The sequence below is a fragment of the Rhododendron vialii genome, chromosome 4a (genome assembly GCF_030253575.1).
Source record: "Rhododendron vialii isolate Sample 1 chromosome 4a, ASM3025357v1".
Classification (NCBI taxonomy): Eukaryota; Viridiplantae; Streptophyta; class Magnoliopsida; order Ericales; family Ericaceae; genus Rhododendron; species Rhododendron vialii.
This window is the reverse complement of record NC_080560.1, coordinates 35,071,549-35,093,567: the sequence shown is the minus strand read 5'-3', so window position 1 is coordinate 35,093,567 and position 22,019 is coordinate 35,071,549. Positions and strand designations below refer to the sequence as shown.

At 40.2% G+C, this 22,019-nt stretch overlaps 2 protein-coding genes across 3 annotated transcripts; one reads left to right on the top strand and one right to left on the bottom strand.

Moving 5' to 3' along the window:
- Positions 1–117: 117 nt before the first annotated feature.
- Positions 118–5,855, bottom strand: LOC131323281 (kinesin-like protein KIN-10A). Its single transcript, XM_058354988.1, has 6 exons — positions 4,967–5,855; positions 3,719–3,874; positions 3,510–3,617; positions 3,297–3,407; positions 1,733–3,175; positions 118–580 (listed from the first exon to the last, which is right to left on the bottom strand). The coding sequence occupies exons 1-6, from the start codon at positions 5,570–5,572 to the stop codon at positions 395–397; spliced, it is 2,610 nt and encodes an 869-aa protein (XP_058210971.1). The 5' UTR covers positions 5,573–5,855; the 3' UTR covers positions 118–394.
- Positions 5,856–7,630: 1,775 nt separating this feature from the next.
- LOC131322697 (uncharacterized) lies at positions 7,631–21,705 on the top strand. Of its 2 annotated transcripts, none has more exons than XM_058354111.1 (3): positions 7,631–7,972; positions 15,921–16,435; positions 21,295–21,705. In XM_058354111.1, the coding sequence occupies exons 1-3, from the start codon at positions 7,774–7,776 to the stop codon at positions 21,550–21,552; spliced, it is 972 nt and encodes a 323-aa protein (XP_058210094.1). In that variant the 5' UTR covers positions 7,631–7,773; the 3' UTR covers positions 21,553–21,705. The 2 variants fall into 2 exon arrangements, with proteins under 2 accessions (XP_058210094.1, XP_058210095.1); XM_058354112.1 differs by having other exon boundaries at positions 7,653–7,972; positions 21,344–21,705.
- Positions 21,706–22,019: the final 314 nt, after the last annotated feature.

The window sequence follows — 22,019 nt, the reverse complement described above, 5'->3', positions numbered from 1 at the left end:
TTCACCAGTAGCGTAATGGCCTCTATAGCAATCGGAAATCATATATATTCCGAGTTTCTTGAAACAAAACAAAAGAATCAAGACCGGCATGGAATATTCTAAGCTGTTACTCCTAACTGTATGGAGAAAATCTAGCTTATTCAAACGAATACCTTCCCTTCAGTTACTTCCAATTTTTACAAAAACAAACATTAGATACATGTGTGCTTGTAATACCAAAGATGCAAATATAACTACCACAAAAGGCGGAAATCTTAAAACTGCACAAAAGGAGTACACAATGCAATATACTCAGAGTGGACCTCGTTCAACAATTAAGCATGATTACATATACAGGAATACACACCACTAATACAGTCAAGCATTGGACAACTAACAATAGGAAGCAGTAGTATCACCTTGCAGTAATATTAAGTATGTTTTGCAGTGGGCTGAATGGAAGATGATTTGGACTTTGAATTCGTTGTTTCACTGCTGGGCGCAAGCAAGCAAGGTGGGCTCGTGACTGGTTGCAAATAGGCAGTTTGCTGGCGTGCATTGCGGCTTCCTTCTCTCTGGGGACTGGAGCTCCAGTAGGGTCCTACACATTTGATGTGGTAAAAAAAAAGGAATGTTTGTTAATCAAGAACAACAAGATGCAGTAGATTTAAAGGCAATTAAAAACATGAATCTTTGACCCTTTGACAAGAAAAGGAAAAAACAGTCCAGCAGATTGCCATAGCCTCAATTTGGATGGCCAGAATCTTGAGGAGCAATGAGAATGTGATACCATATCTCCAGGATCCCTACTGTTGGAAAAGACTCCAATGAGAATGTGATATTTGACAACACATCCAACAATGAATCACATCCAAACTATGTAGGGAAATGGGAAATGCTGGCTCTAATAAGTTAGTTTCCCGGATAACATCCGTGAATAAATCCATATATGGGGATAGAACTACTTCAGGTATTGAATTATTAGGTACTTAATTCTTTGTAATCAAATTTACATAGCTCAAAAGGGAAATATCCCATAGAGCAAGTCAGCATATGTGCAAACCTTCTAGTCATGCTTAACACCACTACCCAGGCAGCAACCAACCAGTTATAAGGACAAGAAGAGGAGGGTGATCACTAGAAACAGCAGTTACACATGCCCCAGAGAAGGAATTGAATAACAAGTGTTTAAATTTCATTACGAGAATTGATAGCACCAAGAAAGTTCGAACATGAAATCTACAAGGAAGTAAACCCTTTAGTTTTCTGCGACAACCCCAATGGTTTATATAGGGTTAAGCCTAGGATGTGTCCACAAACAAAGCCACAGCTCCGTCATGAACATAGTCTAATAACTGGTACAAATTCTTGTACTTTTTATGGTATCATTGTACTATTGGGATAACTTCAGTGAATGGAGCAATGATTTCTTCAATGATAGAGGATGGATGATTATATGGAGAATCAATTCATATACACTTAATGTACACGTGGCATCTACCAAACATAGGACGAATCCATGATATTCGCAAAACGAAGGGATGATAAATAGTTATTCTCGTGCCAAACTAAAAACCCATTAATGTGGAAATGTCATGCCTGAAAAACAGTATCTGATTTTGAAAAAAAACAAAGAAGAAGAAGGGAACACTAACGGAAGTATTTCATAGATTTCAACATTTGTATTTGCAACTAAAGTTCAAACATCACAATTCACAGCGTAGAAAGTATCAAGCAACAGAGGATAACATACCCCAAGCCCGAGAAACGTGAATGCTTGTTTATCTGCACCGAGGTGGATTTCAATCAGCTTCCTCAGATCAGCGAGTGTTGCATCCTTCACAACCTTCAGAGTAGTGATAAACTTCCCCGGATGCTCCTTTGACACCTCCCATTTCACGTACACTTCAACCGCATCACCATTGCTTACTTCCAATGGGCTGTAGTTTTCCTTCGACTTCACTGCTATCTCTTCAGAGTTTTGTACTTTGTTCATCTCTGTTTTATATGATACCAACTCATTTAAAGATTTTTTCGCAGTGGAATCCTCTCCCATTGTTCTCACTGGAGATGAGTGAGGATCAAAGTTGTCGAACCTCTTTTGTATAGGGAATGGGGTCCCGTTGTGCTGAGAGAGCTCTCTATAATTTCCACAAAGTGTGAATATGTTTTGAATTCTTTTTCGCCTAGAAGAAGAAGATTCCTTAGCATTTTCAGGTTCAAGTTTCCGAGGAGATGGTGTAAAAGACCCTGAGGTGAAATTGAGCCTTGAGTCACTAATCCTACTAGAATAAACTCTCTTCTCCTCTATTACCTCTTTCTGTACTTCTTCGTCTTGTTCTTCTACTTCTTCTCCTTCCTCTAATACAGTGCTCAAAGATATTTTGTTAGCAAACAATGGGGCAAAAGCATCATGCACTTCCCTATTCATTTTTGTAGAATTATTGCATATATTGTGACCACCACCCTCAGAATTTTTCACATCGTGCACAGAGGGTTCTTTTTTTCCCGTATCCAAATCCATTGATTTATCCAAATCCATTGATTTCTCCATCCCTGGATCCTCATTGGAATAAATATCCAATAGCCTTTTTGCAAAACTACTTCCATCCAATAAGCTGGCCCCATCATCTTCACCATTTCTGCCCCTAGAACGGTGTAGCTCTAACTCAATTTCTGCCAAACGACGCCTTAGTGTTTCAACTTCCTGTTGCTGTTGAAGTATCCTTTCTTCCATCTTCCTCCTTTCAATCTCAACTAAATCATTTGCCATTTTCTCACATTCTTGTATTTTCTTCTCTAATTCACATTTAAGCATCTGGGTCCGCTCATTCACCTTCAAGTTGATCTCCTCTTCGCTTGCCCCCAATGCAAGTTTGGCCCTTAGAGCAGAAATCTCTTCTTCTTTCTTTATTAGCTCTTTGTTGGCTTCATTTCGCTCTTTTTCCCTCAGCTTGTTCTCCATTTGGAGCTTGAAAATAAACTGGTCCATAGCTGCAATCCTTGATCCTAAAATAACTACCGATGAGGAATCTTCAGTGCCATTCTTGTCCTTGAGTGGTGTATGGGGACCGCGAACAATGCACTTTGCTTTTGCTCCGTATTCCAAAGTAGATATTGTCTTGTGCATCTCCTTGGGGTCTGGGCTGGCGCACAATATCATCAAAATCTTTGACTTGTCGTCCTCAAAAGAATCCTAAGAACAAAATGAACATGAGGACATTAGACATCAACGTTGATAAGCAAAATGTAAAGGAAAACAAAAGAACAAGGGAATCATGTGAGTCACTGCCAAAAATAATATGGCTGCATGTTACCTGCAAAAGCATAGTTAACTTGCTGTCTCTGAATGGAACATGAGAGTCACCATTAGCAATGGACTCAACCACCCTCTTCAGTGCTATATTTCCTTGGTTAATCTTTGCTGTCTGCAATTTCGAGGGAATCATATATTTTGTCTTAATTATAGGAAACTATACTCAAATAGAATAGGCAGAAGAAAAATATGAATCATATTTACACAAGTCTACCTGCATTTTTGCTTCGAATCCAATCTGACCGGCTTGCTCAATGTTTTCAGAACCTGCCATGTCAACAAGCATGAGCCGACCACCTACTGTTGGGACATCAAGAATTATCTGCAGATGATTAGAGAGAAGTGTGAGTTCAAGGGTGACAGGACTCCAGGAAAGCAAAAACAAAGAAACAAGGTCTTAGAGGGAAAATTTTGAAATTAAACCATGCAGTGGCTTCGGGAGCTTCTCTCATTGCATAATGTGCTCTTAACGATCCTTCGCTTCTCAACTTTCTGGATCTCTTTTGATATCTTTGCAGCTTCGGTTCCAGAAATAAAAGTTGCATTCTTTGCCTTCTTTCCCATTACTTCCAGTCTTACCTGCAATCACATGGCATTGATATGACGTTAGTGATACCACACTGAGTGTACCCACATATCCTAAGGTCCTGACATTGTACCATTTTTGGTAACATAAGCTAAAGTATTAGATGTTGCAGAAAGAATAAAGAAGGCTTCTGTTTTGAAGTTGAGGCTTTTCATCTAAATATCAATGTCTCACATTGTGCACTTCAACAGAATTGGAATAAAATCTAGAAAACTGAAAACGTAAGCGAGTTCAGTTGCAGGTCAAACTCAAAAGGAAGAACTAGGCCGTGAACTCTTTTTTCTCCTCACTATCAATGAACTTCCACATCATAGCAAACAGTTTTTCTTCTGCTTCATTAGCTAGGCAATTCAGGGAAAGGGAGACCCCTGAACTTGAATCTCTCTATGGGGGGATGGACACTCGCTCAAAAGTTGACCCACAGTCCCCGTATTCTTCAGGAGAGAGGTAGAGTAGTTTGAGTACAACCTAAGGGTATATAGGCTAATGCAACATACAACATGAACAGAAAATACAACAAGGGTTAAATAATCCATCATTTCCCCCAGAATCCACATTTTCATGGTATTTCTCACTTCTCAGCCCATACTGTTCGAAATGTCACACCACTTCAAAGTGCATGTACTGGTTATGCTTGATAAAACAGGATCTACCAAACAAACTCTATAACTGAGCATCTGAAGACAACCCTACCTGCTCGGGTACCACATACTTTTTCCTACCATATGCCTTCTGTTCTTTCATCGAAACAAAGTAAAGTTCGAGGTCCAGGAAAATCGTAGTTAACAAACATGAGCAAACCACAATGAATTGTTGAAAACCCAATAAAAAGAATCAAATTCATCATGTAAACAACTTAAATAGAACTACTCTCACAGAAATTAGCAAAAAAAAGACTCATACTAAAGAGTGCTCTTGCTAAACTAAATGGACTAATACATCAACTAAAATAGGAGTACAATTGAGTGGAAACAACTTGACGATTGCCATTAGCCTGAAGTCAAATAATGCAGTGGAAACTCACCCTAAAGAAGTACTCATTACAAATTCATCAACAATTCAATTAAAAGAGTGTTCTTTCTAACCTTAGAAGCACTGCCCTTGGGCCACCCAAGGCTCAGCCCGCCACCATTATTGGTCGACAACAGATCATATATCTCCTCGTTGTATATCTCCAAAACAGTGACTTGCACAAACAGCCCAACTCCATCACTGCCTCCACCCCCTTCACCCAGTATGTCCCTCAGAGACTTGTACACAATCCCCTGCTGCCTTGCACACCCAAACATGGTGTGGCTCTTCCCTGACCCAGTCGGCCCGTACATCATCACAGTGCACTTAGCCCCCAACTTCACCCCATTTATCCTGGATTCCACAAACTTCTCATAAAACTCATCAAGCCCTTCCTCCTCGGACATCGAAACCCCATCGAGGCTGAAATCCCGGTACCCGATCTCTGTCTTCACGCGGAGGGACCGGCGGTCTGGGTTAATCTGCAATGCGGATATGGGTTTTTCTTTCCGGTCTGGGTGGTCGCGAATGCGGCCAATCACCTCCACCGGGTGCTCTGCTGTTGTTGCAAGGGTATCTTTGCAGTTAAGGCGGTGTTTGGTTTGGGATTGTGGGGTCTTTGGATAAGTGAAGTGGGTTTGATTAGGCTTTGATGGTGTGTGGGGATTTGACTTTGCCATCGATTAAAAAAAAAACAACCAGATGAAATTGGAGTGAAGATGATCTGAAAAAAAAAAAAAAAAAATTTAAGAGAGAGAGGGTGGGTGTTACTAATTGAAAGGTGAGTTGAGGAGAGGGAAGGAAGCTGACTTTGGGTGAGGTTTTTAGGGTTTCAGTAAGTGCACAGGAAGTTTACAATGGAAGGAGGGTAGGAACTAGGAAGAGTTGTGCTTATTGAGAGAGAGAGAGAGAGAGAGAGAGAGAGTTTTTCATGTTTTGAGAGAGAGTGAGTTTCATGTTTTTGAAATGTAGCCGTTAGGATTTCTAACGTCTTTATTTCCTGGGTAATGTATACGCCTTCTCCAGCGCGGATGTTATCTTGTGAATTAATCGGCGTGGTCACGTGTTTTCACGAAGTGTTTGCCAAGTTGGGCCGGGCCTGACAAAGAGGTCCATCTGTCGATCCTTTTACTTGCAAAGTGGGCTAGCCAACTAGGGCTGCAAACGATTTATTTACGGAACAGTAAGAGGCTCGTCTCGGCTCGGTTTTTTTTTTTTTTTTTTATCAGTAATCTTTTTATTAATCACCGAATTCGAAAATTACAGAGATTAAAAGGACAAGGGCGCAAAAAAAATTAAAATTACTTAATCTTCAAAGGTACCAGAGACCCAAGCGCTAGTCAACGACCAACGAAACCCAAAAACACCCCAAATCCGAAAAGTCGTTTGTCTCCCGATCTGTCACCACACCTGAAACAAACTCCCACCCAAACAAGATTAGGATCCAAAACGCTGCCACTATCGCGCAGACCGCCGTGAACCCGCCATATGTCGCTGGTCCGAAAAACACTCCGAGCCAGCCACGAACACTTCGCATCCCAACCTTGTTGCTGCCCTGCTCCGCTGCAACCCGCCACCAATCGTCCAAACATGCACCATCCTCCACTGCCGCCTAAATACCAAAAAGACCTTGCTGCCAACACCTCGATCATCATGCTGCCGCCACCACCTTGGTTTGTTTGTAAACAAGTTCAAGCTTGAGATTTGGGATCACTAATTAAACGAACCGAGCTCGAGTTCGTTGTAACTCGGCTCGTTTGTAGCGGTTCGGCTTGTTCACAGAGTTTCAATTAGTAAAATGATCGAGATCAAACACCTTGATACTAAACGAGTGAGCTCGACCTTGATTATTTTGGATCAACTCGAGCTCAAGCCAAGCTCGATGACTAATTTTGGACGAGCTGACTTGGAACACTTCAAAGGTCGGTTCAACTTGTTTGCAGAGCCAACCAGAGGCAAGAGAACCACAGTCCAGTCTGAAATTTTTTAAGGGATGAATTGCATAAACACAAGTGCATGAGATAACATGATTTGTATAATATTTGAGAAATCATAAACTTATCATAGATAGAAAATAAACAATACAATCACATGAAAACAAACCAATCAACCCCGTACATTAGCCAATACAAAATAACCAGACAAAGCTTAAGAAAGAAGACCCAACAAAACCAAACAAGGCCAATTATGTAAAAAGGCCGCGAAATAAATTCTGCAAAAGGACAAAATTATAAAAACACATTTAAAAAGGGTATGAATGAGATAACACTTACAAAAAAGGGTCCACATGGAACCCAAACAAAAAAATAAGACCGGTCAAGAACTTTTCTGGAAATGAGTGGCCCAAATTAAGAGTGAATTTGGACCATTCATTTTTCTTTCATGAACACTTTTATGCACCATATCACAACATTTTTTAATTAATAAATTTGGGACCACTGCACCCTATCCACCGCTTAGGCCACCGCACGCCGTATGGGGCCCGAAGCAAAGTACATAAAAAAATTCATAAATTTTAAAATAGTTACTTATGGAGCCCTATAAACAATCAACTCTAATGGATATCAGTAAATATATATTTTTTAAGTTCGTAGTCCATACAAATCCAGAAAACATACGTACTGATATTATTGAAGTTGATTTTTAAGACAACATAAATAATCATTTTAAAATTTATAAATATTTCTCTTTATTTTTATGTACACCACTCACTGTTTGCGATGGCTTTAAGTGGTGGGCGGGAAGCGGTGGTCCTACCATGACTATTTTCCGATACGCCAAGTTCTTAAAAAACCTACCAAACGGGCGCAAACCGACTTGACTCGTCTCGTCTGTCCCCTCCCCCTCCAAGACTGAGAGAGAGAGAGAGAGAGAGAGAGAGATGATGATGACGATGCAGGAGGGAACGACGATGAAGAAGAATGGTTTGAGAAGCGAAGCGGAGGAAGGAATATCAGAGAGACTATCGAAGCTCGAAAACCTCTACTTCCCTCGCGCCATACAACCCTCTGCCTCCACTCCCTCCCAACGCAAATCCCTCTTCCTCGACCTCCTCCACCGCGACCTCCCCGTCTTCTTGGGTACTTGCTTCTCTCTCTCTCTCTCTCTCTCTCTCTCTCTCTCTCTCTCTCTCTCTCTCTACATACATAGATATGACATATACGCGCTCTCTTACCTACATAAACAGGGGAAAAAATCATGCAATTAGGAATGGGCGGAGCTATATATATAGCACAATTAGGGCCTTTTCCTGTCAGAGGTTGTGTAGGGTTTTTCCCCGCAGAGAGTTCACTGGGGCTATTTCCTCACTGAGTTTTCGAAATACTAGAGTATATTGTGTTGAAATTCTTTTTGATAGTGTCCAAATTGGAATTTGAAGTTTTCGGATTGAGCTTCCAGGAAAATAATAGTATTTGAAATAAATTTTGTCGGATTTTCCTCCAGAAAGGCAGAAATTGATTTTACAGGTAATTTTGGTTACCTCTGGTTTGTGCATGAACATGTTTGGTTCTTGCGGATACAACGCTAGGATTTTTGCAAGGGTTAGGGACATTCTGTGGCTACTGGATAGTGTATCTCACCTTTGTGATGTGTTTGAATTGCGTGGTGTTTCTTGTATTTTTTTTTTTGTCAAAAAGGGATAAGTGTTGTTCATCTGTAGGCAAAAGCCTATACATCATAGAGCAAGGAACCCCATGGGGGCAGAAATGTTGTCCACATTCAGTGATAACAAACCACTAGCAAGGGCTTTTTTAGCACAATCACGTACAACCCGATTAATTCATGTTTAATAGAATTAAACTCACAAAACTCAAATGATTGTTTCAGCAAAATGCAATCATGTACCAAAACACTAACATCAGAGGGTGGTTATGTAGATGCGAGACAATTCCGTATAACCGACTCTGAATCTGATTCAATAATCACACATGACAGCTTCAAGGCAATTCCCAGTTGCGTCCCATCTCGAATAGCCATTGCTTCTGCGACCCTAGGAGAGCTCACTCCCGTGTAATTGTTCAAAGAGATACCCAGAACCTCACCATTCCCACCTCTCACAATAGCACCTGTTCCACTTGTATTGGATCTCTTTGGTACGGCGGCATCTACGGTGATCTTTGCCGTGTTGATTGGAGGACGAACCCAAGTCCTATGTACAGTGCTAGTTGAAAGAGGAGTTGAAGTATTCTTCGCATTTGCTTCCAAAAACTCGTGATAGTCTCCTTGTCTTTCCCACTAACTGCCACTGTCGCCCATTTGATCCCGTTAAAAATAAAATCATTTCGTGTCCACCATATCCACCAGCAATAAACCAATCCTAGGCCAATAGAAGAAGAAGGGAGATGTCTGTGGGCTATGCGATCCTGGATACAGGTCCACCAGTCAGTCATGTGTCGAAACTCCATAAGCTCTTCCGGCCTTAAGCGAAAAGGTGAGAGAATCCATACTCGTACGGCATGCTCACACCGGAATAAAAAATGAGTGAGAGATTCTTCCCCCTTCCCGCATAGGGCACAAATTGGGTCAGTTATGAGTTGTATTGAAACCAAGGCCAAATTTGTCGCCACTGCACCGTTGAAACACTTCCACGCAAACAGTTTGATTTTTGGCTGGATAACCAAATCCCATAGTTTTTTTTTTTTCCAAACTGACGATAAAACCCCATTTGAGCTTGATTCAGCTGCTTGATCATTGTCGTGATATCTTAGTCCTCCTTTTTCCAAATGATAGGCAGATTTTACTGTGAAAAGTCCATTAGGAGAGAGGTGCCAAATCCTTCTATCTCATTGCTGGGTAGTACTAGTAGGGATCAAAAGAATTAAAGTCACATGACATCTTCCTGATTGAAAATGTCTCTGACCAGAGAGTGCTTCCAAGTTTTGGTGGTAGCATCAATAAGGTCAGAAACCTTCTCTACCCCGTCCCTTCTTGCTGTGTTGTTAATCTTGAAAAAGGGACCTTTGGGCAACCTAGGATCCTCCCATATGCGAATATCCACCCCTGATCTAACCTGCTAACGCCATCCTTTATCAAGAAGTTCTCGAGCCCAGATTATACTTTTCCATGCCCAAAAGGATTGGTTACTCATCGGAGCGTGCCAGAAGGATGAGTTCGGAAAGTATCGTCCTTTGAAAAAGCTTCTGAACAGAAATGGTACCCCGGATACGAGTTTCCACTTCCAGCCTTGCTTTGCAAGCCGAGGTCCGTTGAAAGCAACCAAATCACGAAAACCCATGCCTGCATCCCCTTTACAATGGCTAAGCTTCTCCCATTTGATCCGGTGGATTTTACGTTCTCCTTCCTTTGAGCCCCACCAAAACTTAGCAATTTCTGCCGACATTTGTTGCAATAGCGTCTTGGGTAAGCAAAAGCAAGACATGGCGTAACACGGTTGGGCCATAAGAACAGATTTGATTGCAACTTCTCGTCCAGCATGGTTGATGTCAGAATCCTTCCAATTTCTTAACCGTTTCACCACTTGGTCTTTAACATAAGAAAATAACTCCCGTTTGGAGTGACCAAGAAAGATTAGAAGTCCTAAATATTTAGCATCTTGAGCCTCCAAAGAAATGCCCACTTTTACAGACAGATGAGAATGGGTCTCAGGGGTAGTGTTGGGACCTATGAAGCACGGATACTCCGAAACTAGTCACGTACGAGTATCGGATACGCGAGGGATACGGATACGCGCCCGATACGCCCCGATACGTATCGGATACGGCAAATAAGTATCCTGCATTTAAATTAAATATTTTTTATTTCGGATATGTTTCGGATACGCGAGGGATATGGCAGGATACGTTTAGGATACGGCAGGGGTTAAAATGAATTTTTTTAAAAGAATCAAGTACAAATTAAAAGGGAAAAATTGTAATAATAGCATCACTAAAAATATAAAACTTAGGAAATTATGCACATCGATAGATCATTCCATGAACCGGTCGATATTTTCCTACCCTAGATCGCTTGAACCTTTGATCACAAGGTTCTCTCTCTGTTTTATTGGTGTGGGTTTCTATTGTTTACATTATATAATAAATTATATCTAATACATACACTGGTACATAGATATATGTGTATATATATGAAGTATATTATATGCATACCGATTAGTCTATTGCCTACTAACCTGTATTTTATTTTATTTTATTTTACAAAATTCTAATCTTTTGGATGATAAGTTCCTACTCTTTTGAGATTGACATGTACTTCATGCTTGGTATTAGCAATTCAACTACTCTTTTATTTCTTATGACTTCACTTTTATGCCTAGGAGACTAATAATTATAAAAATGTATAATTTATACAGCCGTATCCCCGAAGTATCCGTATCCTATTTTTTTAGGTTTTGACGTATCGCCGTATCCGTATCGTGTCGTATCCGTATCTGTATCTGTGCTTCATAGGTTGGGACTGAAAAGAACCGACGGTTTTCCTTTGTTCACTTTCTGGCCTGAAGCAGATTCGTATGCAGCTAAAATATCATGTAGCGCCTCACAGTCTCGGTTCATTGCTTGACAGTAAATAATCGAATCATCCGCAAATAATAAATGAGAAATAACCGGGAATGACAATTAACTAGAAATCCACGCATAAGTTGTTTACTTACATAATCATTGAAGAGGGCTGTTAGTCCTTCGCTGCATAAGAGGAATAAATAAGCCGAAAGAGGGCACCCTTGCCTTGTTCCTCTGCTGGTTTGGAAAGTATCCCCTGCTTCTCCGTTAATTGTTATCGAGAAAGTGACCGTTTTGACGCATTCCATGAGCCAACAAACCCACTTTGGATGAAAGCCAAGACATTTTAGAAGCAGCTCAAGATAATCCCATCCCATTCAACCCAATCATAAGCCTTTTCCATATCCAACTTGAAAGCTGCCACACCATTTTTCCCTCCTCGCTTATGTCTGATGTAATGCGTAATCTCATGCTCGATAAGAGCGTTACCTCCAACAAATGTTCTCTTATTTTCTGAAATGAACAATTTTTAGATTGGTTTGAGCTTTCTTTGTCAAATAGGGGTGGTGTATAGGGCCTTTTTGTGTTGATGGCCTTTTTTGCATACGGGCGGCATTCTCTTAATGCCTTGTTTCTAATATAATTTCTTACTTATCAAAAAAAAAAGAGAGGATTTTCTGAAATGATGGAAGGAAGAATATGTTTGAGACGGTTGGCAAGTACTTTGGCAATGATCTTGTACGCTGTGGCGCATAAGCTGATGGGGCGAAATTCTGTGACCTTGGTAGGAGTAGAGGTCTTAGGGATAAGGACAATTTGGGTGCCGTTCAAACTACCAAGCATCCTCCCACTATGAAAGAAACTCTGTACAGCCCGACATACATCTAATCCCACAATATCCCAATATCTTTGAAAAAATCCGGCTGTCAGACCATCATATCCTGGAGCTTTACTTGGATACATGTCAAAAAGAGCTGCCTTGATTTCCTTAGAAGTGAACGGTTCAAGCAAATTGTTGTTCATTGAACTTGTGACTTGGTGAGGGATGAGTCTACTTACAAACTGAGCTTGGGGGGTGCCCTCACTTGAATAGAGGCTTGAAAAGAAGTTCTGGAACTCGGTCATAACACCTGCTTGGTCCGAAATCCATACTCCCTGCCCATTCTCTACACCGGAGATATGATTCCTTCTTCGTCGAGCAACCGTGCTTGCGTGAAAGTACTTTGTATTGCGATCTCCTGCTTGCAACCACTTGTGATGTGATTTTTGACGCCAGTACAACTCTTCTTTTTCCCATTCCCCTGCCAAACAATCCTCAAGGGCTGCCAACTCCACCGAGTGAAATTCACGTCCTTGAGTTTCTAATATTCTCATCTCCTCCTTTGTTTGTTCAATCTTCTGTCTAGAATTGAGATTTTGCTTAACGCGCCACGACTTTAAAGCCAATTGACACTTCTTGATTTTTCGACTTAAACAGAAAATCGAGAGCCAATGATCCCCTGTGCCCACTCAGATTGCACAATCCTCTTAACATCCTCAGACTCGAACAATCGAGTATCAAAACGAAAGGGGGTTACTCGTCTCCTTATTCTGACAGTAGTGTGAAGAAGCAGTGCTTTGTGCTCAGAGCCTATACAGTCCAGGTGCTCTATGTAGCTTTGATTATAATGGAGAAGCCAGGAATGTGACCCCAACGCTCTATCCAATCTTGATTCGATAAAGTCCCCTCCGCCTCGATTATTCCGCCAGGTAAACGGATATCCTCTGAATCCCATGTCAGCCAGTCCACATCCATCGAGGAAACATTGAAAACGGGGGAAACTTCCTCGTTCACGCATCACACCTCCTCTCTTTTCCTGGGAATCCAGTTCATTGAAATCCCCCCAAACTACAAAATCAGAATTCAGGCCTCTAACATGCTCTGATAGACAATTCAATTGTTGATAACAAGTGCTATCATCAGGATTCAAATAGACAAGGTGTTATTTCTGAACATTTCACCTTGAAATCAATGAAAAAACTACCATATTTAAAAACTTCAAAAGCAACGGAGTCATTCCAGAACACACCCAAACTGCCTGATAGATCGATTGGGTCAATCCAGAAGCCATTATTCATGCTGATAAATCTACGACCAGAATCTTTTTTTTTTTTTGGGTTTTGTTTTGTTTCGGAAAGAAAAACAAAATTGGGGCAGTGGAGTTGAACCATCGATTTGAGTTGATGGCATGTCCGAGGCCTCCCTAAACCCTGACAATTCCATGATAGGAGCTTCATTTAGCCACGTGGGGCCATTCTTGGCTGGCTTCCTCCACCGTATCTGTCGAAACTGACTCCTCCATAACACTGTCCATGTCCAGCTCGGAGTCAACCCTGGCACGCCGAGGTTTTTTAGCTGGAGAACATACTACAACTTCATCTTTTTCAGAGCTCCGTTTTTCCCCCACAAGCAGCTTGGAACCCGTAGAGGGAGCTGATTCCCTAGTTGGGCCAGAGTTGCTTCCTTTAGTGTTGGGTCCTCGTCGCTTGTCTAACTTCGATTTACTGCCCACCGGTCTCCCTCTTTTCTTCTGAGGCTGAGAAGGTGTGTTCTTCAAAGAGTTCGAATTGGTTCCAAAGGTTGAAGACTCGTTCAAGAGCGATAGCAGAAACTGGGTTTTGGATAAGGCAGGTTGAAATGGAGGAATTTGGGGCGTGATTTGTTTGATTTGGTAAAGTGGGAGGTTGGGGTGGAGTTATGTGGGTAGGAATAATAGCACTGGAAAGGGTTGGGTTTTGTATGGGGTTTGTGGAGTTCTGGAAGGTTGGGCCAACAATTGGGTTGTCATCTAGGTTTGGTTTATTCAGGGAGGGATTGACTAAAATGGGCTGATGGGTAAGGTTTTGGGCTAATAAAGTGGGGGTTTGGGTTAACTCATGGGAAGTATTATCAGTGAGTGGCTCGAAAATTTGAACCGGCCCAGATTTCTTAGGGCCCAAGGATATCCCAAGAGATCCGGATTTAACGGTTTCGAGTGCACCAGTGTCTAGTAGTGGAATGATACTCCTTTGAGGATTCAGCGCTAATGACTTCCCATTCCCATCTGATCTCCGATCCGCTCCTGAAAATCAGCCCCACCCAAATCACGGACCTCCAATCTCAATCCAGAATTTGAATTTTGAAAGTTGGCCTTCCCACGATTCTCGCCATGACCTGTGTACTTGTTATTTCCAGATTTTTCATCACCGGTTTCCCCCTTGCCCGTATTTCTTCCACCCAGCCGATTTGGTTGGTGAAGCTCTCAACCAAATACCGTATAGAGCGTTCATTGAAATCCCATTCTCCGTATCCTTGGCTTGTTTGAGGCAGCTTTCTTGATCATGTCCAATGACTCCGCAATAACAACAAAACGTGGGGAGTTTTTCGTAGTGAAATTCCACCCAAAAAGCTGATCCTTCATAACTTTCATTTCATACCTCTGCGCAGATGAACAGTGATGTTAATAGTCACCAAAATTCTCATCAGTCTGCCTTCTCGGTGCCCTGATACCGGCATATTGACTTTCAGTACCTCTCCTATGCACTGCCCAATTTTTGTTCCGACCTCCACCGAAAAGAGTTGAATAGGCAATCCCCATACTTGGATCCAAATGAGTGAGTGTTGGAAAACCATTTGTTGTACCTTCATGTCTGTACTCCATCTAGTCAGGATCAAGAAACTATTATTAAAAAACCATGGTTTTACTGCTAGAACATGAATAACGTCCTCTTCTTTGCCCAGAACAAACTGGAAGAGATTGTCTCCAATTTCGATGACCTTGAACCCTGAGGAGTTGCCCCACAGAGGGCCCCTGGTATTTTTAATCCCATGCAAATTCACTGGTTTGGATGTAACCACCTTTCCAATGAGACTCTGCCTGCATTCATCTTCACTCAGTTTGATATCTTCTCCAAGAATCGTAACTTCGTTTGCTTCCGCGTTAGTGAGAGTAAAGGTTTTGAATCAGAGAGAGAGATCATCGCCTGGAGGTGTGTATCATCAGACATAATGGGTGAAAGTTAGTTATTAAGGAAGGGTTAAGAGAAAGTTAGATGTGTGGGGAGTAGGTTGTGGAAAGGGAAGAAAAGAAGGATGGGGAGAAGGAAATAGAATAGAGAAATGGAGATGAAAAGGCTAAACATACTCTGCCGTGGCTTGCAGAGACGAACTTGCAAAGTATGACAAACCTCTCTCGGAGAGAGGACCATTATTGTAACTTGTGGTGTTTCTTGTCATGTTTAACTTTTGTTTCCCAGAAATGGTATGTTGGTGACAATATAGTACACCACGTTCCAAAGATAATTTTTATATTCATAGCTCCCCAATTTTGTAGTATCCATTGAATGTTTACTTGGTTCAGTTGTCCAATAGTGAAAATTACTGTATACCTTCTTCCTGAAATCTACCATTCTTAGTTTATATCCCATTATACAGAAGTTGTAGCGCTGCCAATGAAGTATGTAATGTACATACACACGATGGCACCTTAAGAGACCTCTACTTATTCACTAACTCAGTGTGTCTAACTCTTTGTTTGGTTTGTGGATTCAGAAAGGTATGGATCGAAATTGACCTTTGAAGAGCTTAAAGAGTTCGATATCATGACAGAAGACTATGAAATCAATTGGCATTTAAATCATCTACGGCCTTTGATTAGCCCAACAATGGAGGAACTGAGGTCTAGGTCTAAGAAAACCAAGAACAGGAGACGAGCTTACATGGACAAGTTGATAAGTGATGGACAGTACTTTTCGGAGGATGCCATGAGGGAGAGAGAGCCATACTTGCACCATGAGTACGTGGGGAAGTTTCAGGACACAAGCGAGAGAAGCATGCCGAGACCGGGGGAGCGGTTGTCTGAGACGTTGATGAGGTGGTCAGAGGAGTCCATTTTGGTCGAGAAGATTAGAAGGGAACAACAGAGATTAGGTGTTGAGAGCGACTGGGTTGGGAACCAGACGAAAGAGGAAGAAGAAGAGGAGGAGGAAGGAGAAGAAGAAGCGGAGGAAGGAGAAAAAGAAGATGAAAAGTTTTGTGGAGCTAATGAGAGTTCCCATCCTTTGCAGGTATTCTTGGGTGAACCTTATGTTTCTGAAATATCAATAGTGTGTGCTAATTGTCTGTTATCCTTTGTGAATGAATGTGTTTTGTCTTTTTTATACACGTGTATTTGTGATGACTATGACCCTTTAGTTGTTCGTTAACTTAGGTTTTGTCGTTGCTTACTTCTTCGTTATAAGTGGGAAAAGAAAGAAAAAAAAACACAGATGGATTTAGCCGTTTTGGTGTCACACACTTGCCTCCAACATGACAGATGCCTTCTAAATTGCTTCTTACCATCAAAACTCAGACTTCTATGGTAATGCATGACCCAGTTGGGTATGAAATCTTTCTTCTCTCAAGAAACTTTATTCAAATGTAGATATGTAAAGGAGCCAGTTGTTTTTGCATTGGTTTATAACTTTGAATTGGGGACTCTCTTACTAGATCCACTATTTTCATGAAGATTTAATAGTAGCATGCCTCCTTTATAAGTGTTTGTAGAATTGGCTCTTTTGATGCATTGTGGGTTGTGCTGATAGATTCACCATAACAGATACCTGTTGAAAATTTGCTTTATCAAAGCCATATTTTTGCCATCTTGTATTCCATTCTCTGTTCCTTGGCCCCATGTCTCGATTAGAAGAAGCAAAAGTTTGGCTGTTTATTTAAGTTATTGAGTAGATCATCCCTGCTACAACAAAAAACGCTTTTCATAGGGTGCCAAAAACGTTGTGGAATGTAATACACAACATTCTCCTGAACTCTGTATTAGCCCATGCTATGAAAAGTCTTCACTTTCATAGCGTTCATTGTCCGTTGTTGTTAACACTTTCCATAGCATTCATTGTCCGTTGTGGAATGTAATATATATCGTTCTCATGAACGTTGTACTAGTCCATGCTATTAAAAGTCTTCACTTTCCATAGCTTTCTTTGCCCGCTATGTATTGTATACCTTTGGTAGTGTTTTTTGCCTGCTATCCTATCACTTTTACAGCATGTAATGATTGCTATCAAAAGTAAACAATAGCATTTGATGAATGCTATCTTAGCCAATTTTTGCATTTTTTTTAAATACTATAAATACAAATATACTAGCATTTTCAAACACGATCATCGTCATTAATTTTATATCAAGAAACAGAAAAACTTTATTGCATTCAACACCAAATACATCCAAATGCATTATACTAGCATTTTCAAACACGATCATCGTCATTAATTTTATATCAAGAAACAGAAAACCTTTATTGCATTCAACACCAAATACATCCAAATGCAAAATGATGTCAATGTAAAACAAATAATTCAACCATTGGATGAAGAATCATTACAATAGCTTGGAAAATAATTTTCCAACACAACCTACATGTAAGAGTCAGACTAATTACACTCATTAAAAAAAAAAATAATGTAATCTTCCTTTCCTGAAAATGTAATCCTAAACTAGGCAGCCATCTCATTCAAATACCCTAATTCTTCGCCCGCGGAAATGTTCTTTACTTGAAGATTACTTCTTTACCGAGTTTATGCCCTTTTGCTCCCAAAGCCGAACACATACCTGTAAGTATAGAAATAATCAAAGTATCAAAATAGATATTGTAAAAATTAGTATTAAGTATTAACTACAAAAACAACTTTAAAGCAACACAATGCACAACTCATACATAAACGCACAAAAATTAACCCAAGTACAAACCAAGTACTGATCCAAATCAACTAATAGGATTGGCTTTTACTGTCTGCCAAATTTCTATGTGTGGTTGATGGATTACTGAGAAATTTCGTAACAAACCTAGCTCCCATGAATTCCTATATTTGTTGAAGGTTTTGTTGTTCTATTGCTACCTCATAGACTATGTCTTGTAAAGCCGGCTATTTATATTCCGTCGTACATAGTTTAGTCTAGCTGCTGCTGCTTCTTTTTTTTTTTTGTTGTTGAAGGGAGTCTAGCTGTATGTTGAAGATACACGATTCAGTTACTGCTTTTAATGTCCTCGAAGACCTATTTGAACATCCATCATTTGAAAAGTGGATGAAATCAGGACAATATAGGAGACGGCGCCTACACCAACTTTCCAAAATAGGATAATCAATTAAGCATAACTTGAAATATTGTACGGTGCAAAGCACAAGAAGTCATGATCGTTCTCCTTTCCACCCACCTGATGGAATGTGTTAGCGAGTGCCCTCTGGTCCTTCATTTCTGCATGGCCATAGTAGTAAGTTAGGAACCATTGGCATTCCACTGTCAATGCTTTTAAGACTATCAAAAGTCAATATTTTTTCTTATGGAACAAGCCTCTGATTTAGTTGGGCTTTGAATTCATCTGCATAGCTTGGAGATCAAAGTTCTATATGCCACCAAGTGTATGAGCATCTGACTCCAGACCCACGTCACCCACCTACATCTCAACTCTGCAGAAGCAAAGAGAGAAGGATGATTAAACCTAAAGGACTATATCTTAAATTAAGAATTTCAAATCTGCTGCTAAGTCTTCCATATTGGTTTTGTATACAATTGGAATGACATGTGGTCACCAATGCAAGCGATAGCAAAAATGAGGCTTTGACTGCTAAAGTGACAGTTGTATATATGCACGCAAGCATCGCCTATGTTATCAATGTCATATATTTACATATCCCGAAAGCAATAGCTTGGTTATACTGTTATAGTGACACCTTGTCCTCCATTTCGTTACTTATACGACGACACAAATTTTAAACATTAGACCATGACACCCCATCCCCGTATTCATTTTTTATTTTATATGATGAAAACAGAGGGGCTGTTGCAATCCCTCTATAGTCGCCAACCTTTAGGCTAAATTGGACTATAGGTTTATGTAGTTTATTTGCTTTTTCTGATTGTGGTATTGCAGTTAGTTTTTAGTTACTGTACTTCTAATAACTGTTTCAGCTTATCTTTATCTACCTGTAGTTCATTTTAGGAGTTTCCTATGTCCACACTTCTTCCGGAAAAAAGAGTACCTCTATTTGATATTCTTTCCCACTTGAGTTGTGGTCTAGTTTAGGGATTGGAAGAATGATACTTGGGTGCATACTGGGACAGGCACTTGATGCATATCTAAGTTCAGTTAACGCTGAGATAGACATGATCCAACATCTCTCCTGTGTGCTAAGTTTGTTTCCACATCCATAGTTACACTATGATGTTATGTCATTTGCATTGCTTAAAACCTGAAACATCTTTCTTCAAAGTGATGGCACATTTTGGAGTTGCTGACCTAGAGTTAAGAGTGCAGCCCATAGCATGCTAGGCCTATAAATTGAGACTGGCATTAAGAACGTTTGGTCGGTAAGGGTCCTGAACTTAATTTTTCAGCCTTCTTATGGCTGATTGCATGACAAGTGTTATACTCGGCTGAAGTTCGAACATTGGAGACAGAACCCAATGGAGATATCCAAATATTGACAAGTGAAATATTGTTTTCAGGTAATTCAGAGCAATCCACAAATATGAAAGCCTTTTTTTTTCTCAGGTCGGCTCATCAAAGCACTAAGGAATGTATGTAGGTTCCGAGGTGATATCTCTCATATTACTCTGGAAATAGAGACCTACTTTAATATTGGTGTACATAATCTTAGTAATCCATGCATTAAATGTTCTATGCTCCCTTTGGTTACACACTCCATTCAAATACTATTTCGTACTTGATGTTGGAATAAAAAAATTGTAGCAGTACGACCTTAGAACTCGGTACTCAAAGGTACTAAGATCAGAAGGAAGTTTTCTTATGATCATCCACACCATAATATCTAGGCTACGCCGATATGGTATGCTGGATGCGTTGGTGTAAAGTTTGGATATGTTTTGTCAAAGGTTTCTTTGAATAACTTGTCATGCGTATGTTTTCTATATAATCAATAGTCTACCTAAAATATGCAATACCTCTCCTCAGAAGTTCTCATCTCTGTAATATGTATGAGCCATTGTGTATTGAGATTAAATTCTGTATGCATGCAGCATAAACATATTGGTTTACGCATATTCCAATAAACAAGTGACACATCACCAATGATTGAGAAAATTAAGGAATAAATTCCCAAAAACTATCTTTAACTATATCTATGTTTGAAATTGATAAGTATTACTTAACCTTGGTTAGCTTTCTTACTTTCCGATTACCATATTTGTTATTGGTAAGATTACCAGAAAAAGAAAGTTAAAATGGAAAATAAGAAGATTCGGAGAAGACATTAACACAACGTTTGTCTTCTCCGATGACATCAAAAAGTCACCATCAAACTTAATATTGGGTGCATAATCATGATATATAAATCATTGGGACTGAAAGAAAAAAAGTGCAAGAAGTTCTTTCCGAATTCTGCCTTCTCCGAAGGCGAAAATCATATGCCAAGTTTGCTTCGATAAGATATCTACATTGAATTGATCTTATTCTTTTGTGTGTTCCATTTGGAGAAGAGAAGCTCTGCAAGATTACGTTAGAATTCCTTTTTTATCTTTTTGTTTGATCCCAAACAATAGCAGTTAATTTATTGTAATTGTAACCAAAGAAACAAACCTAGGTTACCAGAACCATCCAATTAGAAGGTAGGTTTAGTTCAATATAGTAGGTGTAATAGATTCCTTAATTTTCCCTATCGACAGTGATGTGTCACTTCTTAACGTTAGTCGGCGAGTAATGCCCACCGAGTAGGGATTAGTCCCCTCGGCCAGGCACCTTGGAGCGATTACTCGGTGAGGAATACCTTGTTTTAGAACACTGCCTAAGTTTATGCTGCACACGTATAGAATTTAATCTCTTTTGTATTGTTATCTTTGTCATAATACGTGCATAGTTCGGTAACTTTGTTTATTTTATCTTGGTATTCTAATCTTGTTGATTTCAATTATTTAGATTCCTTCCGATAATCATGACGCCTCCGATTGTGACCAATCAACCACAGAGAGGCACTCTGAGGGTGCAACTTTATCTGCAGAGGAGATGCAAGATCGAATGGACCAATTCACCTACATCATGCAGGAAAAGTTTATGTCGGGGGAAGATCATCAGCATTTAGATTACTCAAAAATCGACGAGGATGAAACTTTGGATGACCACTGGCAGAGGGAGGCTAGTCAGGATGCTGAAGAGAAGTACTTTGATGATGTTTAGCGTGAACCGGTAGCGTCCTAATCTTCTTGTTACTAAACATTTTAGTTTCTGAGGTTCTCTATGGTGTGTAATTATACATAAACTTTGGCTGCAACTGGGAGCCTTGTGCACTTGGTATGATCTTCTTATATGTGAAAGTGGCAGGCTTCTTTATGTATTTGTGTTCTTACAATTTGGCTTCCAATATGCATTTTGATGATGAATAGAAGGAACCCTCTAGAGTTGATTCTGATTCTTCATTTGCATCAGTGGAGGAATTCCTATGACAAGTTGGAAGTCAGTGAACAATAAGAGGACTATGCCCCAAGTAGGGTGTGATTTTGCTGAAATTAGGCAGGCTCAAATGGTGTGCATATATGCCTAATCCAATATATATGCTTGCAATTCCATTTGGTTAATGAGGTGTTGAAAAGCTGCTACTGGTACTTCCTTTTGGGGAAGGTTGCATGTGAAAGCTTCAGTTCTAA

Bases quoted from the DNA above. Each gene is read 5' to 3' on its own strand.
- LOC131323281 (XM_058354988.1), bottom strand. From the start codon at position 5,572: ATGGCAAAGTCAAATCCCCACACACCATCAAAGCCTAATCAAACCCAC. The intron at 3,875-4,966 runs GTTAGAAAGAAC...ATGTGATTGCAG, and splicing joins CCAAGGGCAGTGCTTCTAAG to GTAAGACTGGAAGTAATGGG. The intron at 3,408-3,509 runs GTAGACTTGTGT...TCGAAATTGCAG, and splicing joins GATTCGAAGCAAAAATGCAG to ACAGCAAAGATTAACCAAGG.
- LOC131322697 (XM_058354111.1), top strand. From the start codon at position 7,774: ATGATGATGACGATGCAGGAGGGAACGACGATGAAGAAGAATGGTTTG. The intron at 7,973-15,920 runs GTACTTGCTTCT...TTGTGGATTCAG, and splicing joins CGACCTCCCCGTCTTCTTGG to AAAGGTATGGATCGAAATTG. The intron at 16,436-21,294 runs GTATTCTTGGGT...TCAATTATTTAG, and splicing joins AGAGTTCCCATCCTTTGCAG to ATTCCTTCCGATAATCATGA.